Below are 27,859 nucleotides of genomic sequence, written 5' to 3'. Positions count from 1 at the left end.
CCTTTCAATTACTGAAGTCTCTCTCCTGCAGTACTAGCTTTAAGTTGGCTCATTTTTTAAGCCCCGAGGCTGAGTTACTGCCAACAACAGAGTTTCGATTAAAAATGCTCACCTTTGTGATGGAGTCAGGGGTTTTGCTGCTTACAGTAACAATAGAAATACTTGATTTATTTCAACTCTTCTACCATCTCCTCTGAGTGATCTTATCTTGTGATTTTTGCTCCGTAGGTCAGGAGAAACCGTCAGAACAGGAGAGCACAGAGACAAAGGCCCCGGAGACCATAAACCGCTACGGGAGCATTAACTCCTTGGACTCTACAGCCTCCTCTGGCATCGGCAGCTACAGCACTCAGATGTCAGGGACCGACAACCCCGAACAGTTTGAGGTCCTCAAACAGCAAAAGGAGATCATCGAGCAAGGGATTGACCTGTAAGTTTCACTACGCACACTTAAATTATTCATTTTATTCTAGTCATACTGTATTGGCTTCAGTAATGTTCTGTCTCTCTTAAACAGGTTCAACAAGAAACCAAAGAGAGGAATCCAGTACCTTCAAGAGCAAGGCATGCTGGGTACAACCCCAGAGGACCTCGCTCAGTTCTTGCACCAAGAAGAGAGGCTTGATTCGGTAAAAAAAAAAGTCACCCTGTTTATGTTCAACTTCTCAGCCAGTGAACAGTAGACAGGCTCATTCAACTGCAGCACCGTTACTGGGTTTGTTTGGGTGTCCTCTAAAAGAAAATGAGAATCCAGCTGCCAAATTAACAGTGAAATGCTTGGCAAATAAACAAATACCCAGTCGAATTCTGCACTCTCTTCTTCTCTATCATCTAACCAAACCACATAGAAGCCACACAACAATCGAGTGCCTGTCCACCAACATTAAACAGCCACTCACTCTAACCCAGAGTCCTATAAGAAGCGCAAACGTTAACGCTAATGAGGAGTGTACTCTGCCTTTACTGGACAGCCTCGGGAGTGTCTGTGCACAGCGGTAATCAGCATTAAAGAGCGTTCATAACGTCTGGTTAGGAACAAGGGCCCTTAGATGCAGTGGCACCACAGCAGCAGCAAACAGAGTGGATAACTGTGAAAGTATAACATGTATTTATCTAATCTTCACTTACTGGATGATCCTGCTGTTACAACAGTGGCTCTTATTAGGTTCTAGTGAAAAGGAGTAAGTGGTGAAAAGGCAGTAAGACAAATAAATGATTCTCTAAGGTGACTTAATGGATTTTCTCTCTCTGCCTCTCCCCCTTATGACAAGAGAAATGTTAGGTAAAGAACAATTAATAGCTGTGATAATGAGAGTGGCGAGCTGGAAGGATTATTGTCAGTTCAAATCAAACTGGATACAAAGAGGCAGCACAAGATTTCAGACTCTGTACATTGCAGTATGTATAGTATTAAAATAACACTGACCGGTCATCTTTTGCTCTCTTTAGACTCAAGTTGGAGAATTCCTCGGGGATAATGATCGTTTCAATAAAGAGGTGATGTACGCCTACGTAGATCAAATGGACTTCCAAGGCAAAGACTTTGTTTCTGCACTGAGGATGTTCCTGGAGGGCTTCCGGCTCCCCGGAGAGGCCCAGAAGATCGACCGGCTCATGGAGAAATTTGCAGCGAGATATCTTGAATGCAATCAGGGGTGAGGGTGGATGTCTTGCCAGGAGATACTGTAGAAACAGCTGTATTTTGTTCTGTGTGGCTCGTTTACAATATGTTGCTTTCATTAATCCGATTTTTCTCTTTCCCTTCTGTTCAATACGTATTTTTTAGGCAAACTCTCTTTGCCAGTGCTGACACTGCATACGTCCTTGCCTACTCAATCATCATGTTGACAACGGACCTTCACAGTCCACAGGTAAATCCTTCACCTCCGTGCGGCAGCAGCCTTTGGGAATGTGTTTTGACAGCAGTCATTCCCTTAGATATCAGTGCAACATAAATCACACGGATTGCGTGAGCAGGTTTTGACCCATATCCTTGTTTCTCTCTGCAAAGGTGAAGAATAAAATGACAAAAGAGCAATACATCAAGATGAACCGCGGCATCAACGACAGCAAAGACTTACCTGAGGAGTATCTTTCAGCCATCTACGATGAGATTGCGGGCAAAAAGATCGCCATGAAGGAGACAAAAGAACTAACCATGAAATCCAGCAAGCAGAGTGAGTCTCACTGCCGTGGCATGTGATGATGCAGTTTCTCATTGTACTTTAAAAGCGTGTCAAAAGAAAGTTTGTGCTATATCCAGAGCCATTTCGTAGCTATAAAAGGCAGTATTTGTATGTGTGTATCCATGGCTGGTGTTGATTCTCACTCAGGTGTGGCCAGTGAGAAGCAGAGGCGTCTGCTGTACAACGTGGAGATGGAGCAGATGGCCAAGACGGCCAAAGCTCTGATGGAGGCCGTCAGCCACGTCCAGGCGCCCTTCACCAGCGCCACACATCTGGAGCATGTCAGGCCCATGTTCAAGGTAACATAAACAGACACATAAATGCACACATGCACACTATTGTTCTCATACACAACACAAATTGGACACCTCTTCCCTCTGCTGTTCCTCAGCTGGCGTGGACACCCTTCCTGGCTGCTTTCAGCGTGGGTCTTCAGGACTGTGATGACACTGAGGTGGCCTCACTGTGTCTCGAAGGGATCCGTTGCGCGATCAGGATAGCGTGCATCTTCTCCATACAGGTAATGTAGTCTGAATCGGAGGAATAGTGTCTACTCTTTTACCTTGCAGTATTTTTTACACACTTTCTGTTTTTTTTTGTCATAACAGTTGGAGAGGGATGCGTATGTGCAAGCCCTGGCAAGGTTCACCCTGCTTACAGCCAGCTCTGGCATCGCAGAGATGAAGCAGAAGAACATAGACACCATCAAGACGCTCATCACTGTGGCCCACACTGATGGCAACTACCTGGGCAACTCCTGGCACGAGGTTTGCTCCTGTCCTCTCAATTAAAACTGCTCCATTTTCAGTCCCTTCACAATACTTTTTTAAGAACAGTCAAGAGTTGTTGCTAGGCACAAAGTGAAACAAAATGAACAAACTAATTTTTACTTTTAAGAGACATCTGAAAAAGTAGTATTGTATTTAACACAAATTTAAAAGTTCAGTCAACACAGTATCTTCTATTGAGCTCTTGTTGCTGTCCAAACAAGCAGTAAATGTTTTAAACTGCAGCTCAACAAAATTGCCAAACAAACTAAAATTAATTGTGTGACGATATGATTTTCAGTAAGAGCATTGATATGTCACCTAAATGTTAAGCAGTCAAAAGTTATTGTTTTTTAGGTTTTGGAGGATTGTACAGCTCCTTCTTTCAATCCACATATCTCCCAGTTCCACACTCAGTGTTATCTTTGTTTCTCTAAATTGCTGCTGTTATATCTCTTCTCAGATCATGAAGTGCATCAGTCAGTTGGAGCTGGCTCAGCTAATTGGTACAGGGGTGAAGGCACGCTACATCTCAGGGACGGTGCGGGGCAAAGAGGGCTTTGTTACAAGCACCAAGGAGCAGAGCAACGATGAATATCTGGGTCTAGGTAAGCAGCAACCGTCTAATGTCACAGCCATGCCTCTTTTTTTACAGACCTGTAGACCTGTTTTACAGACCTTAACTGTCACATAAGATTGTAGAGGTTGTTGTTAGACGTTTGAAACATCTGTGCTTTGCTCTGCAGTTGGAGGGACAGTGGACAGAAAGCAGATCGCCAGCATCCAGGAGTCAATCGGAGAGACCAGCTCTCAGAGTGTGGTGGTGGCTGTGGACAGGTACCTGATTTTGTGGTTGAACAACAAACTGGTCTATAAAGAACAAATTATTATGTTATAATATGTTAAAATATAATTATTGTTGTCATAATTTCTTGTACAATCATGTATGTGTTTTTTTTTTTTTTTGCTTTAGGATATTCACAGGTTCTACCAGACTGGATGGTAATGCAATAGGTGAGTGTAGCTACATACTGTGTTCTTCTTATCGCTCCAAGGACAGGTACATTCTAGCTATTTTTGACTGTTATGAGTCACTCTGCTCGTATAAATCACCTTTTTTTTTCTGCTCATTGCCAACATCTTCTATCTATTTGTCAGTTGATTTCGTGCGCTGGCTGTGTGCTGTGTCCATGGATGAGCTGGCCTCGCCCACACACCCACGTATGTTCAGCCTGCAGAAAATAGTCGAGATCTCCTACTACAACATGGGCCGCATCAGGCTGCAGTGGTCCAGGATCTGGGAAGTTATCGGAGACCACTTCAACAAGGTGGGAGAGGACTGGTCACCTTAGGGATGGGTGATGCTTAGTTTTCCTGTGTGAACACCATGAAACAGGCATGTTTGTAAGGTATCAAATATTGGTATTCAAACAAGGAATAGGAACTGAACAGTAATGGATATAAATATAATGTTGTTGTGAGGGTGATCTTCCACATGTTGGGAAGGGAAGGGAAAATGGCTGTTTTCTTCCTCTGCTACCTTCTTCTCTACAGTAGATTTCAGTCACTGATAAACGCAAATTGTTGCCAGAAAGGCTTTCAGGCATCTTGGTATTGAAAGGCAGCTCTCTCAGTGAGGCTCTGCTTCTCACTGAGTAGCTGCAAACCAGGTTTGCTGTGTGTAGAAGCAATTTATCACAGTAGTCATTTATCAGTTTGGATTTTAAGAAACATTTTTTTTTTGCTGGGGGGGGTGAACTGTTTCTTTAGTGCACCTAGATGCTTGTTTTTCAGTTACACATCTTATTGAAGGAATAGTTTGTTCTTCTTTGGAAGCTACGCGTGTGTCGTTAACTGAAATATGTTTTATCTCCGTGCAGGTTGGCTGTAATTCCAATGAGGATGTGGCAATTTTTGCAGTCGACTCTCTCAGGCAGCTGTCCATGAAATTTTTGGAGAAGGGGGAGCTGGCCAACTTCAGATTCCAGAAAGACTTTCTGAGGCCGTTTGAGCACATCATGAAAAAGAACAGGTAAAAAAAAAACAAGGGAAAAAAAACAAGAAGTACATTTATCTGTGAGTGAGTGCTCATGTTACTACACCCATGCAAATCTGTAGTGCCGGGCGCTGCAAATACAAGGTCTGCACTGTGGCCGTGAGTGGTTACTATTTCTGGGGCTGTTTCTCACATGGCTGCAGACACACACTGAATCAGAGTCCCACAGTCACACTCCCCCCTCCTCCCCGCAACCTCTGTAGCAGCTCCCTGCCTCCTCTGTTATTCATTCTCTCTTTCTTTCTCCCTCCGTCTCTTCCTCCCTTTCCTTCCCCTCTCCTCATAGCAGCGATTAAGCATATTGTTGTTCTCTCGGAGACGAGCGGCAAACCAACATTTCGACTGACCCATTTCAGTCTGTTTGCATTACCCTCTCAGTGAACTAATTTAAAAGCTTTTTTCCCCCTCCCTTGTTTGAATCTATCTTGAATGGATTTTGAACAGCTATCAGTCATAAATGAGTTTGATTCATGTAAATATTGGCTTTGCGATCGTGTGTGCAGCACGTTAAAAGGCAAGCTGTTTTACTGCAGCGCGTTTTTCATTGATGTGAAAGAGGAGTAGCAGTATAAGTATAAATCCACCCACAGATTGAGCAGGCTGAGAGCTTCAACAGAGAGGAGATGGCAGGCAGCCATGTAAACCCTGCAGCGTAGTGTGTCCATTAGACTCACTCATGCTGCCCTTCTCTGTGTGTGTGCGTTTGCTGGTAAATTGAGGCAGCCTTTTCACTCATTCATAACTCCTGAGCAATTAGGGGTGCTCTTGCTGTAAAAACCCATTGTTGCAAGAGACTAGCCACTGCTGGAATAATGATTCTGCCTGAAAATGGGATTGAAGATGTTATCAAGAGCTTTTAAAGCTAATTGATATCAGTTTAAGAGGTTTATTTCCTTTTTTTTTAATTGATTGACTCCTACTGTATGCTTCCTATCTATCTGCTCTTCTTGTCCATCCTGATCCTTCTTCCAACTCACTCTCCTCTTCCTCCTCCTCTTGCCCCCTCTGTCTCCTCTCCAGATCTCCAACCATCAGAGACATGGTGGTACGCTGTATAGCTCAGATGGTTAACTCCCAGGCTGCGAACATCCGCTCAGGCTGGAAGAACATCTTCTCTGTCTTCCACCTGGCCGCATCTGACCAGGACGAGAGTATTGTAGAGCTGGCCTTTCAGACCACGGGCCATATCGTCAGTAAGTTAATTTAATTAATCACAACCTTTCTAATTTATGTTATTAAGAAGTTGTTGAATCTGATTCGGGGATATTTTTTATTACATTTTGACATTTTCCTGAAAGATTTTTACATACAGAGGAGGAGTTTGTCAGTTCAGAGATCTCTACAATAATTTAAGACCAGACCACGATTCATCCTGTGGCCAACAGATGTTTGATTTGATCTTAAAGTCTTGCTCTTTCTCTTTATCTCTCCCCTTCATCTATCTTTATCTCCCTCCACCCACCCTTGTGTTATTGTGCTCTAATCTCCCTCTGTGCATCTCCCAGCGAATGTATTTGAAAAGCACTTTGCGGCCACCATCGACTCCTTCCAGGATGCCGTTAAGTGTCTGTCGGAGTTTGCCTGTAATGCCTCCTTCCCAGACACCAGCATGGAAGCCATCCGCCTCATCAGACACTGCGCCAAATACGTCTCAGAGAGGCCACAGGTCAGTATCAGTCCCCCGCCTTATGCAGAGCAGTTTATTTCTGAATGTGAAGATGCCACTTGTGTTTTCCTGATTCATACGTGCAGACAGAAGAGAAGGGTAAATGTAGAGTATATCAAGGGCACGTACAGTATGTATGGAAATGTGCGTTTGTGTAGGAGGGTTAATTCTCTCCTGAGGCAGAAACGGTACAGTGGTGAACACGGCTCTTATTTCTCTGGCAGGCTTTCAAAGATTACACCAGTGATGACATGAATGTAGCGCCCGAGGACCGTGTGTGGGTGCGGGGTTGGTTCCCCATTCTCTTTGAGCTCTCCTGCATCATCAACAGGTGTAAACTGGATGTCAGAACCAGGTATTTCAACGGATGTGCATTATACAGTACTGCTGCTGCACAGTTAGCAAGAAACGGCTTACTACAAAAAAGCAAATGTCAGCTACAGCACAGATGGAGGGACAATACAGTGTGTGGATAATGTGTGTGTGTGTGTGTGCATTTCCCAGGGGGTTGACAGTGATGTTTGAAGTGATGAAGACCTATGGGCACACCTTTGAGAAGCACTGGTGGCAAGACCTGTTCAGAATTGTCTTCAGGATCTTTGATAACATGAAGCTGCCTGAGCAACAAACTGAGGTACACGACACGACAGTTATTTCACCTCCTGTACCTCCTCATAGTTGTTTTCATCATCCATCTCTTTGGTGGAAGTCTATCCAAAAGCTGCTGCTGTTTAAAAAAAAAAAAAGAAGATTGTAGATTGTGTTTTTTTTTTGTTGTTGTTGTTGTCACATTGACATTGAAAAAATTCTCACAGAGTTTGTGTTGCATCCTCAGAAAGCAGAGTGGATGACCACCACTTGCAACCATGCACTTTACGCCATCTGCGATGTCTTCACTCAATACTTTGAGTCCCTCAATGACGTCCTGCTGGATGACATTCTGGCTCAGCTCTACTGGTGTGTGCAACAAGGTAAGGCAACGCTTCCTCTCTCCAGTCATATTTGTCTTTTAAGCAAGTAAGTAATCTTAAGATTCGAATTAGTGTTCAGCGTTAAAGTCCAGATTGTCCTCTTGTCTGTAAGTAACGGCAGAGGGAGGGGATGGTGTTATTGATGCTGGTTTTGGAGGTAAAAACTGACTTGACTGAACTTGGATGTTGCCTCTGAGCTTTCATGTGCTGCATCAATAATGGTCCATCACTTTGTAAAAAGACTGAAGTTAAGCTAATGGTCGATAAACGTCTTTAGTGTTTGTTGGTTGTTTACTGGAAAATGGATAAAAGGGCAGAAATCTCAGCAGACTTTATATATCAATATGTCTTACCTTTTTCACTACATCTTTTTTTTCTTCTTCAAATTTACCCTTCCCATGTCTCTCCCTTGTATTGGCCCAACCCCTCCTCCTCCTGCTCCTCCTCCTCTTCCTCCTCCTCTTCATCTGTGTGTCTGTAGATAATGAGCAGCTTGCCCGTTCAGGCACCAACTGTCTAGAGAATGTGGTCATCCTGAACGGAGAGAAGTTTTCCCCAGAGACCTGGGACAAGACATGTAACTGCATGCTGGACATCTTCAAAACCACCATCCCGCACGCGTAAGCTGCTGCAAAAACGAGGACATAAAATGCCTCCTCATGCTTTTTAAAGTTAGATAAGACTCTTAAATTCAGCTGTAATTCGAAGGATAATCAACTGAGACTACAACCAAATTACTTAATGTTTAGCTTGATGGATTATGTTGCTCCTCTAATTTTCTAGTCTGGAAGTTGTTTGTCATTCTGTACGAGAGTGATAATGATTTATGGAATTGATGCTTTTCTTGTTTCAGGCTGTTAACATGGAGACCAGCAGGAGCAGAAGGAGAACACATCACAACACAGAGTCTATCAGACAAACAGCTGGTGAGGAGACTGTTTTTCTACTTTTCCTCTACATTAGTTACTACAGTATTTGTTTTGTTACTTACATGTGATGCAGAATGTTTTCTTAACTTTTTTTGTCAACTAATATATTGTCATTGACTATATTTGTTCAATCTGTTTTATCCTGCTGGGAAAGAAATTATTTGTTTTGCTTCTTTTCCACAATTTCTTTTGCTTCTTTGATACATTTGCTCCATGCTTGTGTAGTTTTAAGTACTGTTTATATATTTGCATGCAGTAACTCTGCCCACTTTTCTCTTAGGACTCTATTTCCCAGAAGTCAGTGGACATCCAGTCCCGCTCTGATGACCAGCATTCCATCACTAGCGCTGATAGGGTTTCCGTGGAGAGCCGTCGGCAGAGTCAGTACAATTCAGGCTCAGGCATGTATGAGGATGGCTCCAGGAGCAGGACCCCAACAAGTAAGTCTGTTGCTTTACTCAAAGACTGACTGAGGATCTGAATGTCTTTTCGTCTGGCTGTGTGTGTGTGTACTGATGAATGTGCACCCGTATGTTTCACAGAGGTCCAGGAGCAGCGCTTATTCTCGGCTTTGCTGATAAAGTGCGTCGTGCAGCTGGAGCTGATCCAGACTATTGATAACATCGTCTTTTTTCCTGCCACCAGTAAGAAGGAAGATGCTGAGAACTTTGCAGCTGCTCAGGTACAAGCAGCTGTGGTCAACTGATAATCATGATCACTGATTAGCAGTCTCTTAAAGGGAAACTTAAGGATTTTTAAACCTGGACCCTATTTTCCCATCATTTTGTGTCTAAGTGACTAATGGCGTCAACAATTTTTGAAATTGGTCCAGTATTGAACAAGAGCACTTCAGCTGGCAGCCACGAAACTGCAGTCCTTTGGGGCAATAGCAACCCGTCGATGTACATCCATTAAAAGTGTTTGCCAGAGTTGCGTTGTTGCAGGAAGACAGTTAAACGATGAGCTAAATAATCAGCCATGACTTTGAAGATCTTATAGGTAACACTAAGCTACACTCAACTCTCACGAGACTTCAGAGTGAAACTTCTCCTTGAGTGAGACTTGGTTAGACACAATAACAAACAGACCGGATCAAGTGAAAGGAAAAGAAAAAGGTTTTCTCTGTATGGATCCTTTCCATAATGTTGTCAGACACCTATAATAACCATCTGGGCCTTTCAGTGGTAAAAACAAGCACTTAAGAGGACATACATTAATGGAACGCTATTGCCCCAAAGGATTACATTGCAGCCCATTTTGCGGCTGCCAGCTGAAGCGCTCTCGCTCAATACTGGACCAATTTCAAAAATTGTTGCCCCCATTATTCACTTAGACACAAAATGATGGGAAAATACAGTCCAGATTGAAAAATCCAGAAGTTTCCCTTTAAGAGGTTTTAAAGCTTTCCTCTTCTTTAAGTGTTTTGTCATTTGTGATTTAAGCCTGTAATAATCTGTCTCCTCTTTGTCTTTTTGAAGCGAGACGCTCTGTATGCAGCGGACGTCCCCGTGGAGACTCAGAACCAGGGTATGTATCGCTACCTGACCTCTGAACAGCTCTTCAAGCTTCTGGACTGCCTGCTGGAGTCGCACTGCTTTGCCAAGGCTTTCAACTCTAACAACGAGCAGAGGACTTTACTGTGGAAAGCAGGTAGGGCAACAAACCACCGTCTGCATGTTGTTGCTTTTGTTCTTGTCACTGAGGTAGACTGTGATAAGCGGTTTATCTCAGGTGCACTGCAAAGCTGTTTATAGAGGTTCTTTGTTGCCTCTTGGGGCTGTTTGGGAATGATGGATCATGATAGAAAAATACTGATTTAAAATGGCTGTCTGACTCTGTGTGTGTGTGTGTGTGTGTGTCGAAGGTTTCAAAGGAAAGTCGAAGCCCAACCTGTTGAAGCAGGAGACCAGCAGCCTGGCGTGCGGCCTGCGTATCCTGTTTCGTATGTACACAGATGAGAGCCGCCAGGACGCCTGGGAGGAGGTCCAGAGACGACTGCTCAAGTAAGAAACCCAACATGCATCCAGCACCACTGCGTCTACTGAGAATGACACTCATTCAGCTACATTCATTGATGTTTAATATGATTACTAAGTAGTTGCAACACTCTTCTAATATTGTCCTGACACTCGTTATTGCAGTTAACCTTCAGTCCCACGGCAACTGTACCGCCAGCTGCACACAGATAACGACTGTAGATGCATTTCTCAGTGATCATCACATTGGCAAGCGAAGCAGTGTTGACTCCCTAAACAGGCTGCACTACTGATCTTTGTAATGGTCTCTGTTGTTGCTCTGTTCATTTCCATCCCGCTAATGATGCTGTTTGCATTCCTTGACAATCCCACATCATTTTCTACAGAGCACAAGGCTCCTGCTAAACATACAGTATGTTCCGTCACAGCTGGAGCAATAGACAGTATGCCTCAATTTGACAGAATTCAGAAACTAATTGGTACGTTTGTTGATGGTAGGTTGCAATGGAAATTAGTGGAAATAGTTGGTGTGTAATTATAAAATGCACAGCCATCTTTCTGCAAATACTCTGCTTAAATAAACAGCTGTAGTAAATGTATGAGGTGCATAGATGGAATAAGCCAATATGGAGATTTTTTGGTCTGATTTTCAAAGTTAGTTCTTTCTTTTTTTCTTATTTGTACTTTTGTACATCCTGAAAAATAATGATTCCAAAAAAAATGTTATTTTAAAAAGACAGGAAGTCTCGAGGGAAGTTTCTAGTTATTTAAAATGCTCCTGATCTTTAAGGCTCCTTTTACCATCATTTGTATAGAATCCATTGGCGCCATATCAGGGATGTGTTTGCCAACACATCTGTGAAATATTAATACGGACTGATAGCAATCGGACCGCTCCACCCCTTGTCTGTGTTTGCGTGTGAGTATATGTAAATGTTGTCTTAGATATAGCTGACTGCGAGTCTCTCACAAATTCACCTTCACAAGCTCCATGGTGGCAATAAAGAAATCACACTTCTCCGGGCAGAAACGTCAATAGCTACCTCAGAGGAAGGAGAAATCAAAAGACGTAGGCCCTGAGAGGAGGATGGGTTGTTTTGATGTCACTTATCTCCAGTCAGTTACTCGTGGCAAAGGCACAGCGTGCACACATCTCTGCAGGTCTCTGAAACGGATGCCGTGTGCTGTATAGATCCAAAGGAATTTAGCACAGTGATGTTTCATTGTTCAGTCAGCGCTGCTGTCATCGCTTCATCTTTATTCAGCAAACAGCCATCACCTCTTTCCTCTCCCAGCCTCACTCTCGTGTTGACGATGATATTAAGAATCATCGCTTGTATCTCTTACTTGCATTCGTTAAAAAAGAGAAGATAAGAAAGAGGAAGAGGAGGAGGAGGAGGAAGGGTGGTGCCTGCACGTGAGAGCGGCTCTGAAATCCTAATTCATTGAGACGCTGCTATGTGTCATCATGTCTATATTTTGTGTTCCTTCCTTCTTTTTCGCACACACCTCACCCTGTTATCTGCTCACCAGAGGCCACGTACACACACACAGTTGAATAGTGCAGGGTGCAAAGCACATTCGGGAGGCAATTAGGTCGCAGAGATTTTGAGTGCAAGGGAGCTGTGAAAGAGGAAGAGGCGTTGATGTCAGAAGAGTGCCGCAGGGTCAGAGAAGAAAGGTCAGAGGTCGCGTCAGTTTTTCCTCAAGCTTAAACTGTGAATAGAAATGTCTAATTGTTTGCATAATAGCCTCAGTCAATGGCTTTAATTAGCAGCAACTGAGCGAAAACAATCTTAATCATCCTCATCTCGGCAATCGTTCATGTAAGGAACAAGACAGAGAAGCGAATGCTTTCTTACCACAATACGTTACAGAACAACACAGCTCTGAAGGGTTGTTATTTTATTGTTTTCTTTCATAAAATCCTGACCAGACTGTGTGAAATTTATTCAGATAGCAGCTTCTTTCTATTCATTGTTCTCCCACTGTGTTAACATCTATTTCTAAACCGTTTCTTTTCTTTTGTGTTTCTCTGTCTGCTGCAGTGTGTGCAGTGAGGCTGTAGCGTACTTCTTGGCTTTGACCTCGGAGAGCCACAGAGAGGCCTGGACCAACCTGCTGCTCCTCTTCCTCACCAAGGTGCTAAAGATCAGCGATGAAAGGGTAAGTGTTTTTGGAGCTTGAGCCATGCTAGGAACTAAAAGGGAGGATCGATTTTGACTTTTATGAGTCCCCCAGTGTTATGGAAGTGCAATACTGAATTGATGGCTTACTCCTTTTAAAATACCTCACTGGGGCAGTTACAGTTTCACACAATATTGAATGTTATGTATCATCTGAGTCTTACAGAGTACAACAAGAGCGTCTTGAGAGCTGGAGCTTTGCTAGTTGTCTAAGTGTGACTTTATTCTGTGGGGCGCTGAACAGTTTTTCTGTTTCTCTGTCTTCGTGTCACTCTCTCACCTCCAGTTTAAGGCTCATGCGTCCAGATACTACCCTCTGCTGTGTGAGATCATGCAGTTCGACCTGATCCCTGAGCTCCGGGCCGTCCTAAGAAAGTTTTACCTGCGTATCGGCCTTGTGTTTCACATCGCGCAGCTGCCTGAGCCTGAGCCGGACCCTCAGCCGGCAAGTGTTGAGCAGGAGACAGACACGGAGGTGGGAGAGGAGGCCGGGGAGGAGGCCCAGTGATGCTGCACCACAAACAGCCTGGAAACATAGAGCTCTAACCGTGGCCTCCACCTCAGATCTGTGCGACTGTGCTGCAGCTCTATGTCACCTCAGGGCCCTCCATGTGGTTTTATGCTGAACACTTGACTTAAACGGCTGATCACCAATCAGCTGTCTGCTACCACCCGCCCGCACCCTTAACCCCCGTCACCACACACACACACACACACACACACACACACACACACACACACACACACACACACACACACACACACGCACAGAGAGAGAGAGAGAGAAACATGCCTAGATGGTGTACTTGATATCACGATGAAAACAGTCATGTCTTGTACAAGGTGTAGCGATTCCTCCACTGGATAAAACTACTGATAAAAAACTGACAGTTACCCGTATCTCTGATCTGCTCAGAAGGAATATATTTCAAAAAAACGTGTGCTTCTTACTGTATATTTAAAAAAGTAAAGAATGAATGATTTCAACAACATGCAAAAAGACATATTCACTAACTATGAAATGTGACATTTGTCACACATTGATAGTAATGATCTTTCTGTCTGCACCGCAGATGGCTAACATTAGTATTGATAGCCTCTTGGATGAAACTAGTTGTACAGATCTGCCGCTATGTAATATAATCTTATAACACTAGATTTCATTTATTTTTGTTTATTTTTTTTTTCCTCCTCTGGATTTGCTGCACTTGATCTCTTTTTTGAATGCACTGGAGATTTTACTTTTGTGATAATTTATTTGACTGTAACATCTCCTGCAGATTGTCCTATACGAGTACGATTTGTAATTGAACAAGACCGCGGAAAGTGAAGGGTTAAATTATTCCATTTTATATGTTAGGTTTTTAACAGAGACAGATGATAACTGTGCTTATGAAACTGGAAGATGAGAGAGAAACCTGATGCTAGCTGCTTTTGAGTCACTAGTCTGTTTTCATGTTTTTGAGTTTAGTTTTCACTCTTGTGTACAAAATCAAAAGTTAATAATATATTTAATGTTTTTTTTTTCTTTGGTTTGGGGGAAAGTAATATGTATAGAGAAAATGAAAAACGTTAGCTGTGCTTTAAGTATGAATGGGATGTATTCCTGCTCATGGATGTAGAAAACAAAATGTATATGATACAGCAATGTAAAGTTTTCTATGTTGCAAAAAAGATTATGTACAACTTTCTGTACGATACATCATCTGGCATTCTAATCAGGTTCTAGGTCAATAAAGTTTTTGAACTTGGTTGATTTGAAATGTTGAATGACTGATTTTAAATTACATAGCAGCTAGCTGTCTGTTTTTCTACATGAATGAGAAGTCAGGACACCATTAGAATGATAACATTTTATTATAAAATAAACTCTCCAGTGTATATTTATAGCATTAATAAAATAACTACATTATCATGTACAATATGCACCTTACAATACAGTTACTTTTATGGACTAAATCTAATCCTTCAATTCTGTATTGCAGCTTTAAAACTGCTCTTTTCCTGCAGAGAGAAATTGGCCAAAGTGAGTCTTGTGTAAGCTGGTTCTTGTCCAAGCTGACAGACATGAATAGATGTTTTTACTGGCAAACTGTGGTCTCTGAAGCTATGTAATCTAATCAAAACCACAATTACCATGTTAGTCAATGGAAAGTATTTTTAGTTGTTCTCACTTCGGTTAATCCTTAGAGAAACCACCACCCGCATCTAAAGGAAAGGGGAATTGGTGACGGACTAAAGCCTCACTCAGTGCAGTTTCCCATCAGTGGAGACCAGCTAATGGAAGCTATGCGACGCGATGTGTCAGCCAGGGTGGAGCATCCCTCCTGCTGCCTGGCCTCTCTTTACAGCCAGAGCGTTTCACAGCATCCGACGTGCCGGGACGCAGCCAGGCTTCTGTGGCAACAGTCTCCACGGAGACACGCCTCCCCAGGGCAGAACGCAGAGACAAGACATCCACTTCATCACCAGACAGCCCCTCTGAGGAGCACAGAAGCTTATCCGTCACACACTTCTTTATGAAATCAGAGATTAAAGGATGCTGAAAAATTGGCATATATACATATTTTTCTGAAGCATATGTGGGAGAGATCTCTCAAAAAGCAAGTTAAGCATCAGATAAACTTTTAAAGTATTTTTGCACAAAATGACTGTGTGGACACACTGGATTTGGTCCCCCATCACCTACATTGAAAGCACATTTGAAGGGGATCTTTTACAGTGAGGAAAACCTCTTTCAGTGTTCACATGGACACCTGATTGTTAAAAAAAATTGTGAACCTATCCTTGAAGGTGAGACCAAGAAGGATATTAATGCCACCTCTTCTGAAGTCTTTCAGTGTACCAACACTCCTCTGTGCCTACACTTTCTAGACTTTAGTTTTATTAGCATTTCATTTATTTGATTATTTCTAATGTAAATCGTTTCGTCTTACCTGATCTGCCCTTGTGGTCATCAATGCAAGAGTCGTGTCTCGTGCTGGGCTGTTGGTTGCGAGCCCTGACTTCAGATTCAAGGTTCAGACTGGTCGCTGACTGCGGTGACTGGGCTGGCTGGATGTCACGCTCCCTCTGATCAATGAAACATGAAAAAAGGGATCAGCTGGTCAGTATGGACTCTGATTGTCATGTCAATGTTGTAAAATAAGAAAACTAAACAAACTTGTGTTATAAAGTACTGAAAGCATCAGCATGGGATACAGCTCTGGTACTGTAGTGATGTGGATCATTTTGACCTGAGGTAAACGAAAGGATCTATTTACTGATCAGCATCATACATCATAGTCGTGTCTCCTCTGCAGGGCTGTCCTCTCCTGGTGTGCTGGTGAGGGCTGAAGGGATCTCTGCTGATGAACCAGGTCTCTGGATGGATCACCACTGTAAACATCTGACAAAGTCCAAAAGCCATTCATCATTACACACAAACCTCTTGGACAGAAATTAGGGACCTTAAAGTTCATTCAGTCCAGACTATGTCATAGGAAAACAGAGAACTTGGTCCATTCAGCCAAACTTTTCAGAGAAATGAGGCAAGATGGAAAAGAGTATTAAGGAAAGGATTGGAAAAGCCTTCTTTCCTGCATCAAGCTTTAAACAATTTGTCAACTGCCCCCATTCCCAATGCCTGGCACTGTGCTATCACCACCCTGCAGCTGGCACGGGTGCCTTGCACTCAGCTCTTGCTCCAGCTGCAACACAGAGACGTGAGTTGGCATGTGCCACAATTAGTCTGGCACAGAGACAAAGAGCTAAATTAGCCTGACTGTTGTATTGTGGTGTTGTGAGGGTGTATGTAGCTGACCTCCCGAGCTCTCTCACCTTTATGGAAAATGTCTGGGGCCTTAGAAAAAGAAAAGTGAAGCTTGTCCCTGTCATTTATATCAGTGCGCCCTGTCTTCATACATAAAAGAAGAAGTAGTAAAAAAGAACAGGGACACTCTTTACAAAAATCTATATTTAGCCAGGCTTACCAATAAAGGTAGTCTCAGATGGCAAAATGGAGTCTCTGTGGATGCGGTGCCCAGGTCTGTTCCTCTGAGAAAATACACACACATGAAACAATAAAACACCTCCTCTTAAGAAGAGCAAGCCAAGCATCTACCTATCTAGATGTAAAACGCATAACTGATGACCACTCACAGGATGATGGTGGCTCAGTTGCTGGTCCAAATAATCTGTAGGAAGACAGAGCAATGAGTTAAAGAGAACAACAGTTTGAGGAGATATCTGTGTCTGCTTGCTGACCATGTTCTTCCTCTCTCTTCATAAGCCTGATTTTGCGCTGTTGTTCTCGAAGAAGAGCCTGTTGTTGGATATCCAGACTTTGTGCGTCAGTGGGAGGGTCAGGGAACATGTGACGGACCTCCTCACGAGATGCTGTATCTGAAAAACACAAAGACGAGAAGAGGGAGCTTAGCCCCTATTTGAGGTATTGTCATATATGTGTGTTATAGATGTATTCAGGTGGCTACTAAAGAATAAGAAACATAAGTCCAGGAAACACAAATACTAGACATTAAAAGAGAAATCAGCACTTTACATATTTGATGGGGTAGCGTCTAAGTGCTGCCTTGCTCACTTTATCTGCAGCCTCCCTCTTCTTCCACTCTCCAAAACAGCAGCTTGGCAGTGACTCAGCAGCTCCACAGCCTGGCTACATCTTACACACTACACCATATCAGGTTTGACTGTGCATAATGGATCTGATGCAGCTTTCAGACATAAGGTTGGCATAAATCCATAATTCATATGTGGAGGTTTGATAAGTGATTCATTCAGTTCGTCATGAACTAGCATTTCCTCCTATTTTGCTGGTTTTACAAGCTGCAGCTCTGAATGTCTGTCAGACCCCCGCATTAACTCGGTCTGGGAACCCGTCCAAAGCCATTTCCTTGGTCGCTTGCATTACATTCTCTGTTTACACTGCCAAACTGACTGTCATTGATGGACGCCTCCCATGACCTCATGAGATTAAAGTTTCAGTGTGGCCAGAGGGAGACAGAGGACTGATGAGGCTCTGGAAAGTCTAAACCATCTGGCAATGCCCAGCTGGCGTAAGACTGCAGTGATCCTGCTCCCTCATCCTTACATCAACACTATGACCAAGGCAATTTGAAGAGGGTTCTTCAATGACTTCCTCAAAGTTGTAAAAAGATGTTGGTTCACAGTACAGAAGAAAAGTAAGCAATGCTGAACTGCTCTCATTTCAGAAGGATAAATTCATTTGTAATCATTAGATGTTTGATCAGTTCACCAAAGTAATTGGAGTGATAGAAATGAGATAAAGCATTAACTCACTTTGAGTATTATATAGTAATGTCAACAAATCCTATACTTGAACTTAAATTTTATCCTTTCCTGTATAGAAATGAAAACAGTAACAGGAGAAGAAATTGTTAAGCTACTAAAAAAGTAACAATCAATCAATGTGTATGAATAGTCTTTGTGCAGTTAGGAAGTATCGTATGACCTCTACTGCAGTCATGTGACTGCTCACTACCTCCAGGTCATATACAAGAAATGAACTGGTGCTGGCAGGCAGAGAGTCACTGCTCATGATTCTGCAGTCCAAGACACATTTGAGGCACATAGATTGCACAGAAAACCATCTAAGAGTGGTCTTTTTCTTGCAGGGACCTAAACTTTGAATTAATTTTTTGAAGGCAATCTTGTTAAAATGTTTAAAAAAAGTTTTAAAATGCTTCACATGATGAAATCTGTGTCCAATTTATCAGTGGCGTTTCCTTCCATTACCCCTGTATTTAAGCTTGTTGAACTCCCGGATGTTTTGCATGTTAACACATGCAGCACTGGAGGAGGGACTACTGGTTGCTGGCTGGACATCTTGTTTGTTCGCCGGTTCAGAGGCATCCACTCGTCGTCCTCTGGGCCTGAGCAAAGAGGGAAAACCTCACTTTGAACAGAGCAACTGCCTCTAATAACACACATATCTTAAATGATTTTCAGTTGTACACAATGACTACAACAATCACTTCCACTTGATAAGTTAGGAAAGTTTCAAAAGGAATTAAATGTGTGTTGTTTTAAAATAGTAATGACATAACACCTGATGTGTGTGTATGCTTTTCAATTCTTTTAGAAGGCCTAAAGCAAAGAGTTTTCTGTCTAAGCAACTTATACTGTAACCAAAGGAAAGCTGTGAAACTGGCACCAGTTCAAAGCAGTTCTACAGTGATTTGCAATAAACTCATTTGAATATAAGCACAGACTTTACAAATAGATTGTTATACATCCCAATCCAAACATATATTTTTATATACAGGGTGGCTGGAGAGGCAGCCACAAGTGCTGCTGAGGTGCCCTTCAGCAAGACACTGAAACTCTATTGGATACTGCAATGCAGCTGACACCGCTGATCTCGCAAGGTGAAGACAGATGAAAAGAGAATTTCCCTTTTGGGATCATACTGTTACAGTACCGCAGTAATGAGTCTCTGAAACAAATCAAAATGGAAATTAGAAGATAGCCAATTTGACTCAAGTCACATTCGTTAGTTCAGAGCACAAGAATGCCTGCTTTAAAAAAGAAGAGCAAATCAAAATTGCCCCTTTAATGAGATATAATTAGCATTGTGTCTTCAACTCAGTGCGTCTGGGGTGTATTAGATGAAATTGTACCTGAAGGGGTACAGCACCTCTAATAGCTCCTCTAAATGGCTCATTTTCTTTTTATAGCCAGGAAGAAAATGATAAAATCTTACTTATTCTGAGCACACTATGTCTACGCACATTACCCCTGCTGCTCATGGGTGTCTGACTGTAATACCTGTTGGGGGGAGTGTAGTGTGTCTCCTGTTGATCTGTCTGTCCCAGCTGAACCTCCAGTTGTCTCTGCTTTTCTCTCAGGTACCTACGGAGGGCTGACAGTTCTCTCATCACTTCCTGTGTACCATCTGGAGCAAGCAGAGTTAGTGGGGAGAGACAGAGACATGTTTAAGAGGCAATTTAGAAGAGACACATTCATTTTTTGGGGGGGCCTGGAGAACTGATAAGTCAAGAAAATCTCACCTTGTAGCTGGTTTATTCTTCCAGGGACTGGTCGGAGGTGCGGAGCTGAAGCAATGCGCTCCTGTTGTGGAAATTGTGGCTGTTGTTTATTTTAGATTTACATCAAAACAGCTGTGATGTGAAAAAATGCATCTGTTACTAAGTAGCTTACAGTCCTGGAGGAAAGTTGGCTCAGAGCAGAAGAAGGTCTGGAGGCCACGAGGTCTGTCTGTTTCTTCTGCAAGGTTGGGATGGGAGGAGATGGATCTCTCTGCAAATTCATGAGAAGAATCTTTTCTTAACAAAGAAAAAACTGCAATCTACAGAACTACTGTCTTTTGGAGTTCACTGTACCTCATTCACCACTGGCGCCTGTTCCTCCTCTCTGTCCTTGTTGCTCTTAGGTACCTTCTTTTCGATCTCCTGTTCTTCCCTCAGTGTCTTTTCCTCCATCGGGCGATGTGTTTTACATTCATGGATCCAACCTTGGTTCTCCAGCCTATGCTGCAGAGAGAGTAAAGAAACAAGTTAAGGTTAGGGTTCAGAGGGAAGCCTGGTGTAAGGAGAAGCCCCTGACTGCAAGGAACAAGGAAAGATGAAGTGCTCTTCATCAAAGCGATGAACTCCTCACCCCAATCTTCTTTTGCTTCCTTTGCTCCTCCTCATATTCCCGCTGTATGTGAGCCCTCTGCTCCGCCAGCCTCTTCTCTTCTTTCTCCTCCTCAATCCTCATTCGTTCTCTTTCCTCTGACTGCTTTCGCCTGTTTTCTTCTATCTGTGTGTAATGTTAACTTATATTTAGAATTTATTTACAACCTCTTCAAAGCTGCTCAGGAACACCAAAGTGGTTGTAGACACTATGCACACACTGAAGAAAATCACCTTCTGTTTGATCAATGTAGCATCAAGGCAGAGTTGAGTTACCTGCATAGATGAGATAGTGAGCTGTGTTCGAGGACCTACCTGCTGTTTCAGGGCTTCTTTGTAAGTGTCGTGCATGTGTAGCTGCTGCGGAGGTGATGGATCAGTGAAACCTGCAAGGACAAGTGAGACAGAGAGGAATCCATCAATGAAGAAAAGGCATGTATGCAGAACACAAAATATGCACACAAATGTATAATACACTTAGATACACTGGATGAAAGGACCAATGAAGACAGAGAGAGCACTACCTGATATTCGATGGGAGAGAGGTGACCTGGCTTCAGCTCTAGGAGTGTGTCCATTAAGAATCTGTTCATCATTGGTTGGGTTCCTATATGACTCCTCATTGATCCTGTGCATGTGATTCAGATCACCTGAAACACAGTACAGAGAAACATAATCCATCCATCATAAATGTATCTTAGGTTTAGCAAACCTCATTAAAAGAGGGAGTGAGAGCCAACTTACTAACAAGGTTGCCTCTTTGGTCTTTAATTGGAGCACCTCCCCCACTCCTCCCCCAGGGGTTGTAGGCCATCATTTCAGCGTTTATCTTGGCATCATATCGTTCCTTCTCTTCTTTCTCTCTTCTTTTACGCTCCTCTCTTTCTTTGATCTAGACACAAGGCAGGTAGGGTGTTAAAAGTTCATGCATCTCTGACCCTTGAAGCAGGGACTGACTTTGTTTTTTTACTGTATGTCCTCAACTACAGCTGCAAGTAGTGGAGTGCTGGTCTTGCCACAGTTCATGTCTTTAACCATGGGGAAAATGCTGACCCCAACATGATCTGGTCTGTCAAAATATTGAGGTCTGTCCCTAAAATGAGTCATTGTCTAAAGTTTCATCTGGCATCAGTTGGGAGGAAGTCTGTCACAGCAATCACTAGCATGTCAATGGGTTGTTGCCTCATTTAACCCTCACAAAATCCATCAACTACCCACTAGCAGACCACGATGGTGGGCACAAAAATACACAGTCCAAAACACATTTGGAAGTAAAGTGAGCCTGCTTCTTGGCCACAAACTGCAAAAACTACAAATGAGATTGACTTGCCACATGGACTTGATCATTAATTCAGGAAGTCATAGAGACCTGAACGTGTACCTGTTGTTTGAGTGCTTCTTGGTAGTTCATTGCACTCTCTCTCCTCTGCTTGGAGTTGTCTGCAGAAAGCTCTCCAAAGACCAGCGGTGATGCTCTATGATGATCAGTTGCTCTAGAAGCAGACATACAATGTGACAAATGATGATGAGAAGGTACATACAGACACACAGTTAGTTTGCAGTGAGGGCCCTCTTCTGGAAGAGAGAGAAAAAAATCTTAAAACTGATTTCAGTGTAAAGAATAGCTGTTGCACATGTCTTGAAATTGGTTTAAATTGTGTACACTGAAGTCATCATCTGAATAAATAAATGCCTGTTGCAGAAATCAAGGTGGTACGATGGGCACTGACTCTGTGCGACGACTGTGTCTGACAGAAGGTGGTCTCGGAGAGGGGTTGTGGAAATTCCCAGACAGCTGCACTCCCCCAGGCAAACCATCTAATGAAGAACAAAACAAAGACACAAGACAATTAATACATGCTGATTTAACAGTTTCATCAGCTATCTGCTGCCATAATCTGTCAGCTTTTTTTCCAACATAAAAATTGGCAGCAAACTAAAAATGGAAAGAAAATAAATGTAACCAAATGGACCAGCTGGATGAAGAGAGATCCATCTGGATCTGCTGAACTCATATCCAATAAACTGTATATCCCCTTAGCAATAAAATCAGTTCTGTTGTAAAAGGAGATTTATGAATTGCCATGCCAAGTCCTCTTGGCCATTGATATGGTGATAAAATGGTTCCATAATAAATGGTAATAGTTCTCTACAGACAGAGGTCTGGGAGTTTATGTAAGGTAATGTGAATTACTCCCAATGACTGTGTAGCGTTCCAGTGTTTACTTGAAATTTCTGACCATTTCCCAAAGCATAATGTAGTATTTTAGATGTATTTCCCTAACTCTAAGCAGCCACAGCTTTACACTCATTTCTGTATGATATGAAAATTATTTTACAGAGAAATGAAACTGTACATCTGCATTGCCAAGCAATGAATGACAGTCTAACTTTGACAGTCTGTAAGTAGATTTTCTTACCATAGCAAAATTAATAGAAACCAGTTAAAAACAAATTTCAGCATGCTTTTAAATGGCTACAAATAATGCAAAGTATACATATAGTAAAAGGCAAAGGAAGAAAAACATTTCTATAAAATTTAAACTAAAAAAAAACCACTGTAATACTATACTTTGATTGTTGGGATGATTAGGATCTAATGGATTCCTGGTTCCGTAGTAGTAATAGGCTTCGTCATATGGAGTCTTGTAGGTATTGGCTACAGCGGGAGGTTTAGGAGGAGGAACACCAGCCACTCTGAGAAAACAAAATCATAGAAACTACAATGAATTAACAGTAAAATTGTTATTCATGTGTAGGGTCACAAAGCAATAGTGAACTACCTTGGTATGGTCACCTCTCCTAGCATGTCTGAGAAGCCCCTTTGGTAGTCCTCATTAAAATAGTCCAGAAAGGGGCCACCTTGTGCTGCGCCTGATCTGGACCCAGGCAGCTTATTGAGAGCTGTATTGTTGTCCATGGTCGGAGAGGGAAAGGCTACCCGGGACTTTCCTGGGGGGACCCTCTGTTCTGTGGCCTCTATGGGTTTGTCAGCCTCAGGTGTTGGATCTGGGTCCTTCCCTATGACCCCCACACCTATTCCAGGCTTGTAGGGAACATCCCGTCTCCAGCTGTCATAATGACGATTTACAGCCCCAAACTGCTTAATTCGGTCAGGCTGAAAGAGAGGATACATCACATAACAGAGATACAAAGATGATCAGGAAATTAGACAACAAATATTGGAAAAACCTCAAGATAGGGTTTTTCTCAGGGCAGTGTTATGCCATCACGTCAAAATATTATCAAGTAACAGCAATTTTGTTTTACCTTTTTCTCAGGGTCTGTGGCTCCAGTCGCAGCCACCTTCAGCTCAAGTTCCTTCTCCCTGAAAGTAGATCACCCAAACCTTAATGTCTTGTTGGTTCACAGGGATGTAGCCAGCTCAGACAGCAAAAAATTTAAAAAGTACAAAATTTTGATTTAGTGAGTAAACACTCACCTCTTCTTGTTTCTCTGCTGTTCAGCAATTTGTTTCAGCAGCTCCTGCTTGTACTGTTCTTTCCTCAACTGAGAGGCCATCTGCTCTTCTGTTGCTCCTGCGTGACAACAGAGCATCACAAACATACAAATTCTGTCCCCTATGATGCTGAAATAGGATTTTCCAGTGACCATTTCTGTCAATAATCCCACAAGTTAATATGTGTCCAAATACTGTATGTGCATTATGCAGTAAGAAAGGTATTCACCAATCATGAGTCCAGTTGCAAACTTGGCTTTATCCTTGCTGGTAGCAGGTCTAGATCTTGTAGTTGTAGTCATCCTGTCTGGCATTTGCAGGCTACTGAACACACAGACAGTCTCAGACACAGAGTAAGCCAATCACAAACAACATATGAAGGTAACAGCTCAGCAATCAGTTCCCCTCTGAGCCCCACCCAATGACCATGTTACATCATACACTCCCTCACAGTTTGTCCGCAGAGCTTTATGGTCACAGATGCGGAGTGAAGCCTAAATCTCTAATCAATTCAGCTCCTCTGATAGAACTGGGGTGAGTAATTGCTTGCCTGGAGCTGGGCCGAGGCTCACCCTCCATCACTGTTGTGGATGGAGTTAACAGCTTACTGACAGTAGCTCAGCTTGAGGGCAAACAATGGAATGCAATTGCATGTAAGAGAAGTGCTATAGAGCAATAAATGAGTATCGAAAAAAATTTCCATAACTGTCTTGTGCTGTGTTAGTTTGCTTAATGAGAGTACTTTATCAATTGGGAAAACGTATGTGATTTTCCAGGATGATGTAATTGGTTGTATGTAAATTCTGTTGCTATTTAGAATCATTCTGTTGCAGCTTTACAAATCCCATTGCTGCAAGACAAATCGCCCAGAACTGTACATAGAACCTGGTCACGCTTACTCTGACTCGTTGTTCTGATCATGAACACCAGGGGCCTCCATCTCCTTTATGTCCTGAGGGGCTCTGCCATAGAAACAGACAAGACAGATGAAGAGGAACTATATTACCATACCTGACCTTTACTCAATGCTAATAGATTAAAACATCAGTAGCTCAAAATCACAACACAGAAAAAGCTACACCTCTTAGTTCTGCGTTCCCACGTTCTCCTCTCTTCTTTGTACTCAGGCTTTGGAGTGTGTGTGTCTTGCCACCTCCTGTGTCTGAGATCCAACTCCTTATCTTTGTCTATGTTCAGCTCCTCCTCAGAGCTGTAGAGCTCCTTTGGCCTATAGAGGTGCCAACGCCTTCGCTCCTGATGTCCCGGACCCCAAGTCTCTGTGCTTTTTCCATTTTTTCCATTATCCCCTGCCTCAGTCAGAGTGGCAGCATCTCTTGTGGATGCAGCGTGCTCCCTTTGAGGATGGTGTATGTTTGTGTGGCTGTTGAGGATGGGCAAAGGCAGAGGAGAAGCTGGAGAAGAAATGCACACAGCATCTGAGGCTTGACCATGTCCAGGCTGAAAGTGAAAATCTTTGTTTAGTGAGCTGTGTCAACTTGGTAAAAGCAATTCTATTCATTAAAAATATTTACAATTGCACCAAATGCACTGTTGCATTGCACATAATCTGTACTTGTTAGTTTATTTATCCTTGTCCTTACTTTACAAGTGACAGGAGATGTTCCCCTCTTTAACCGTCTGGTGTGAGCTTGTCCCTGTAGGAAGAGGTTGTATTCTTTCTTTCTCTCCTCTCTCAGTTTTTCCTGTAAGAGAAAGAAATTCAGAAATTCACACTTCATGTCTATGAAGCAGCCATCTTACTCATCTTGGGCAACATCTACAGATCCTATGCAATGTTTGAATCTTATCATTGTTCATTTAATTCTCTGTTGATTTCTAATTAATAAATGAAAAATATCTTTAAAAGCATCAACACTCAGTAGTATTTGAAAATTAGACAACCTAATGTACCTTTCCTATATCACAGTTTACACTAACTGCTTATATGCAGTAGGATTTCTTACACCCTAATCAAATCATTCAGGAAGATGTGAAAGGCAGACGCTTTTGTCCAAAGTATGGACTTCCCTTTCTTGTGGACGGAGCTGGAGATTGAACCACCACCCCTGAAATTAACAGTTGACTAACTGGTTGACTATCACTGGACTACTTCACTCATGACAGCCTGATCATACTATAGATGTTATTGCATCTATTTTAATGTTAAAGAAAGACTGCACTGCATGTCACCATGGAAAGAGTTGAAAGCTCTGTACAATGCAGGTGAGACTCAATCGACCCAGGTGGGACTTGAACCCACAATCCCCAGCTCCGGAGGCTGATGCCTTATCCATTAGGCCACTGGGCCACTATACCTTTTTATAACTTGTAACCTCTAACAAATTTGACGGCACTTGTAGACAAAAACAGTTGGCATAAGACACAAAGCACAGTAGGTTGCAGTATATTAACTCCATCAGTGTTGTTGTGAGCATGTCACATCATGTCATGAGGAAAAGTCCCACTTTGATGACCATGAGGAGTTATCTGCTTCCTGCCAAGTCACACTCAGGGGCACATATTCACCTATGTACCCATCCAAGTACACAGGAACACAGAGTCACTCAGTCACTCACTTTAACTGATACCCTCTCATCAATAGGTAGGGAGAGACCCTGGGGTTGTGGACGAGCTTCAGTAGTTTTCAGATCCTTTTTCTGGAGGAAGAATATGAAAAAGAAGGACAGCACAGAGAGTCAGTAAAATGTGATAGAGAGACTACTAAGTGAAACAAAAAAGGTTTTGGTGATTATTTACTATTCTGAGACATAATCAGACCTTGGCAACATAATTTTTGTAGTCCAGCTGAAGCTCCTGCTGAAGCTTCTGCTTCTTCCTCTCATAGTCTGTTCCCAGCACCAAACCTAAGCCCAAACCTGTAAAATACACAACATATAGCCAGGGATTGTATGATGTAACACTCTACTCAAAGAATGCAATGTTTCCACTGTTAAAAACTTGCACAATACCTCTGTCTGGATTAAATGTTATTCCTTGTGCTGCTGATGCTGGAGGCATATCCACAGTGTTTATGTTACATGCCCTTGACTGTAGAGAACACACATGATGTTAAAACATGAATACATGAAGTGTATTTTCTCGTTAACTATCATCAAAGCGTTGATATTTCACATACCTCGATTAGCATACATGAATGATGTGTCACACGTCAGTGATGATATATCTTTGGGTGTTTCCTCTTCATGTTCCTCGACGCACGTATCCAAGTGGAAGTTAATCACTGAACCTGTATATGGCTAAAGAATTAGCCCTGTTTCAATGCTCAGCTACGACTCTGGCTATGGAAGCCATACACAATATTATAATACACCATATAATTAATATTTATATTATTTTTCTTCACTGACCAAAACCTGAGAAATGCTGTTGTTAAGATTAACAGCGAGGCGCAAAGCATCTTTCCGTTGCTAGGGGCAACCATGACACAAAAGGTTCTCCTAGGAGAGGCTAACTAAGTTTACTAACACAGTGCGGAAAATTGAGGACAATATTCAGGAGACCCGTCACACCCGGTGTCTAAAAGTTGTTATATTAGTCGATTATACTGGCTTTTTTTTAGGACGTTGGCTGATTTAACATTACAAACCGCGGTGGAAAACAAGTTTACTGGCGGGTTAACGCTAGTAATGAAATACCAACTAGCATTAGCTCTTACTAGTAGCCCTATGAGTCTTGAATTTAGCCTCATAAATGAGCATTAGCTGCAGTTTTGTCCTTTCGTCCAAAACTTCAGCCCTCACTAAAGTACAGTCCCAAAGACTTTGAGAGCAAAAGCCCTCACAAACGTACCTGCTGTTCTGAAAAGCGCCGCTAGATGTCAGCGCGTTCCTGTCCGTTAGTTGACGTCTTCCCAGGACCAAACCATGCAATCCGTCAGAGGGGTGTTTATGTTTTAATATAAGTGATAAATACGGTAAGAATCGCTTCAGGTGGAATGATATTGTTATATATAAGTATGTTGCAATGTTTAAAAATATAAAGTATCA

The 27,859-nt window shown here is 42.5% G+C and overlaps 2 protein-coding genes and 1 non-coding gene across 7 annotated transcripts in view; 1 reads left to right on the top strand and 2 right to left on the bottom strand.

Annotated features, from left to right (window-relative positions):
• Positions 1 to 14,500, top strand: part of arfgef1 (ADP-ribosylation factor guanine nucleotide-exchange factor 1 (brefeldin A-inhibited)) — a 51,133-nt gene extending 36,633 nt beyond the window's left edge. For both annotated transcript variants that reach the window (XM_042398717.1, XM_042398716.1), the window contains 26 exons: positions 229 to 430; positions 518 to 629; positions 1,450 to 1,655; positions 1,787 to 1,871; positions 2,012 to 2,177; positions 2,334 to 2,485; positions 2,578 to 2,706; positions 2,795 to 2,953; positions 3,417 to 3,561; positions 3,700 to 3,790; positions 3,927 to 3,967; positions 4,112 to 4,281; positions 4,834 to 4,985; positions 6,030 to 6,202; positions 6,515 to 6,675; positions 6,900 to 7,030; positions 7,180 to 7,309; positions 7,511 to 7,646; positions 8,128 to 8,266; positions 8,500 to 8,572; positions 8,856 to 9,015; positions 9,118 to 9,257; positions 10,054 to 10,225; positions 10,440 to 10,578; positions 12,600 to 12,717; positions 13,024 to 14,500. In XM_042398717.1, the coding sequence (XP_042254651.1) occupies positions 229 to 430; positions 518 to 629; positions 1,450 to 1,655; positions 1,787 to 1,871; positions 2,012 to 2,177; positions 2,334 to 2,485; positions 2,578 to 2,706; positions 2,795 to 2,953; positions 3,417 to 3,561; positions 3,700 to 3,790; positions 3,927 to 3,967; positions 4,112 to 4,281; positions 4,834 to 4,985; positions 6,030 to 6,202; positions 6,515 to 6,675; positions 6,900 to 7,030; positions 7,180 to 7,309; positions 7,511 to 7,646; positions 8,128 to 8,266; positions 8,500 to 8,572; positions 8,856 to 9,015; positions 9,118 to 9,257; positions 10,054 to 10,225; positions 10,440 to 10,578; positions 12,600 to 12,717; positions 13,024 to 13,245 (3,704 nt within the window). In that variant the 3' untranslated portion in view covers positions 13,246 to 14,500. The remainder of the gene's footprint in view (positions 1 to 228; positions 431 to 517; positions 630 to 1,449; positions 1,656 to 1,786; positions 1,872 to 2,011; positions 2,178 to 2,333; positions 2,486 to 2,577; positions 2,707 to 2,794; positions 2,954 to 3,416; positions 3,562 to 3,699; positions 3,791 to 3,926; positions 3,968 to 4,111; positions 4,282 to 4,833; positions 4,986 to 6,029; positions 6,203 to 6,514; positions 6,676 to 6,899; positions 7,031 to 7,179; positions 7,310 to 7,510; positions 7,647 to 8,127; positions 8,267 to 8,499; positions 8,573 to 8,855; positions 9,016 to 9,117; positions 9,258 to 10,053; positions 10,226 to 10,439; positions 10,579 to 12,599; positions 12,718 to 13,023) is intronic.
• Positions 14,501 to 14,575: 75 nt separating this feature from the next.
• On the bottom strand, positions 14,576 to 27,774 carry LOC121887761 (centrosome and spindle pole-associated protein 1). 4 transcript variants are annotated; one of them, XM_042398720.1, is made up of 30 exons: positions 27,663 to 27,774; positions 26,989 to 27,109; positions 26,822 to 26,900; positions 26,631 to 26,728; positions 26,429 to 26,509; positions 25,454 to 25,555; positions 24,934 to 25,310; positions 24,752 to 24,814; positions 24,082 to 24,176; positions 23,835 to 23,931; positions 23,663 to 23,720; positions 23,176 to 23,510; positions 22,965 to 23,089; positions 22,123 to 22,210; positions 21,774 to 21,885; positions 21,137 to 21,284; positions 20,917 to 21,042; positions 20,708 to 20,778; positions 20,376 to 20,519; positions 20,099 to 20,248; positions 19,917 to 20,015; positions 19,766 to 19,826; positions 19,524 to 19,650; positions 18,492 to 18,628; positions 16,983 to 17,120; positions 16,878 to 16,912; positions 16,709 to 16,772; positions 16,016 to 16,125; positions 15,674 to 15,809; positions 14,576 to 15,218 (listed from the first exon to the last, which is right to left on the bottom strand). In XM_042398720.1, the coding sequence occupies exons 2-30, from the start codon at positions 26,998 to 27,000 to the stop codon at positions 15,025 to 15,027; spliced, it is 3,462 nt and encodes a 1,153-aa protein (XP_042254654.1). In that variant the 5' UTR covers positions 27,001 to 27,109; positions 27,663 to 27,774; the 3' UTR covers positions 14,576 to 15,024. The 4 variants fall into 4 exon arrangements, with proteins under 4 accessions (XP_042254654.1, XP_042254653.1, XP_042254656.1 ...); XM_042398719.1 differs by lacking the exon at positions 27,663 to 27,774 and adding an exon at positions 27,221 to 27,653; XM_042398722.1 differs by lacking the exon at positions 27,663 to 27,774 and adding an exon at positions 27,221 to 27,653 and having other exon boundaries at positions 24,082 to 24,173.
• On the bottom strand, positions 26,088 to 26,160 carry trnar-ccg. Its single transcript has one exon. It is a non-coding gene; the product is annotated as a tRNA-Arg (tRNA).
• Positions 27,775 to 27,859: the final 85 nt, after the last annotated feature.

The sequence above is a fragment of the Thunnus maccoyii genome, chromosome 21 (assembly GCF_910596095.1).
Source record: "Thunnus maccoyii chromosome 21, fThuMac1.1, whole genome shotgun sequence".
NCBI lineage: Eukaryota > Metazoa > Chordata > Actinopteri > Scombriformes > Scombridae > Thunnus > Thunnus maccoyii.
Note: the sequence above shows the minus strand (reverse complement) of the source record. Positions and strands in the feature narration are given on the sequence as shown.

Coding starts and splice junctions, on each gene's coding strand:
- LOC121887761 (XM_042398720.1), bottom strand. Junction 24,815..24,933: donor TGGGAACGCAGAACTAAGAG/GTGTAGCTTTTT, acceptor TTTCTATGGCAG/AGCCCCTCAGGACATAAAGG. Junction 19,651..19,765: donor AAGAATAAACCAGCTACAAG/GTGAGATTTTCT, acceptor TGCTTGCTCCAG/ATGGTACACAGGAAGTGATG.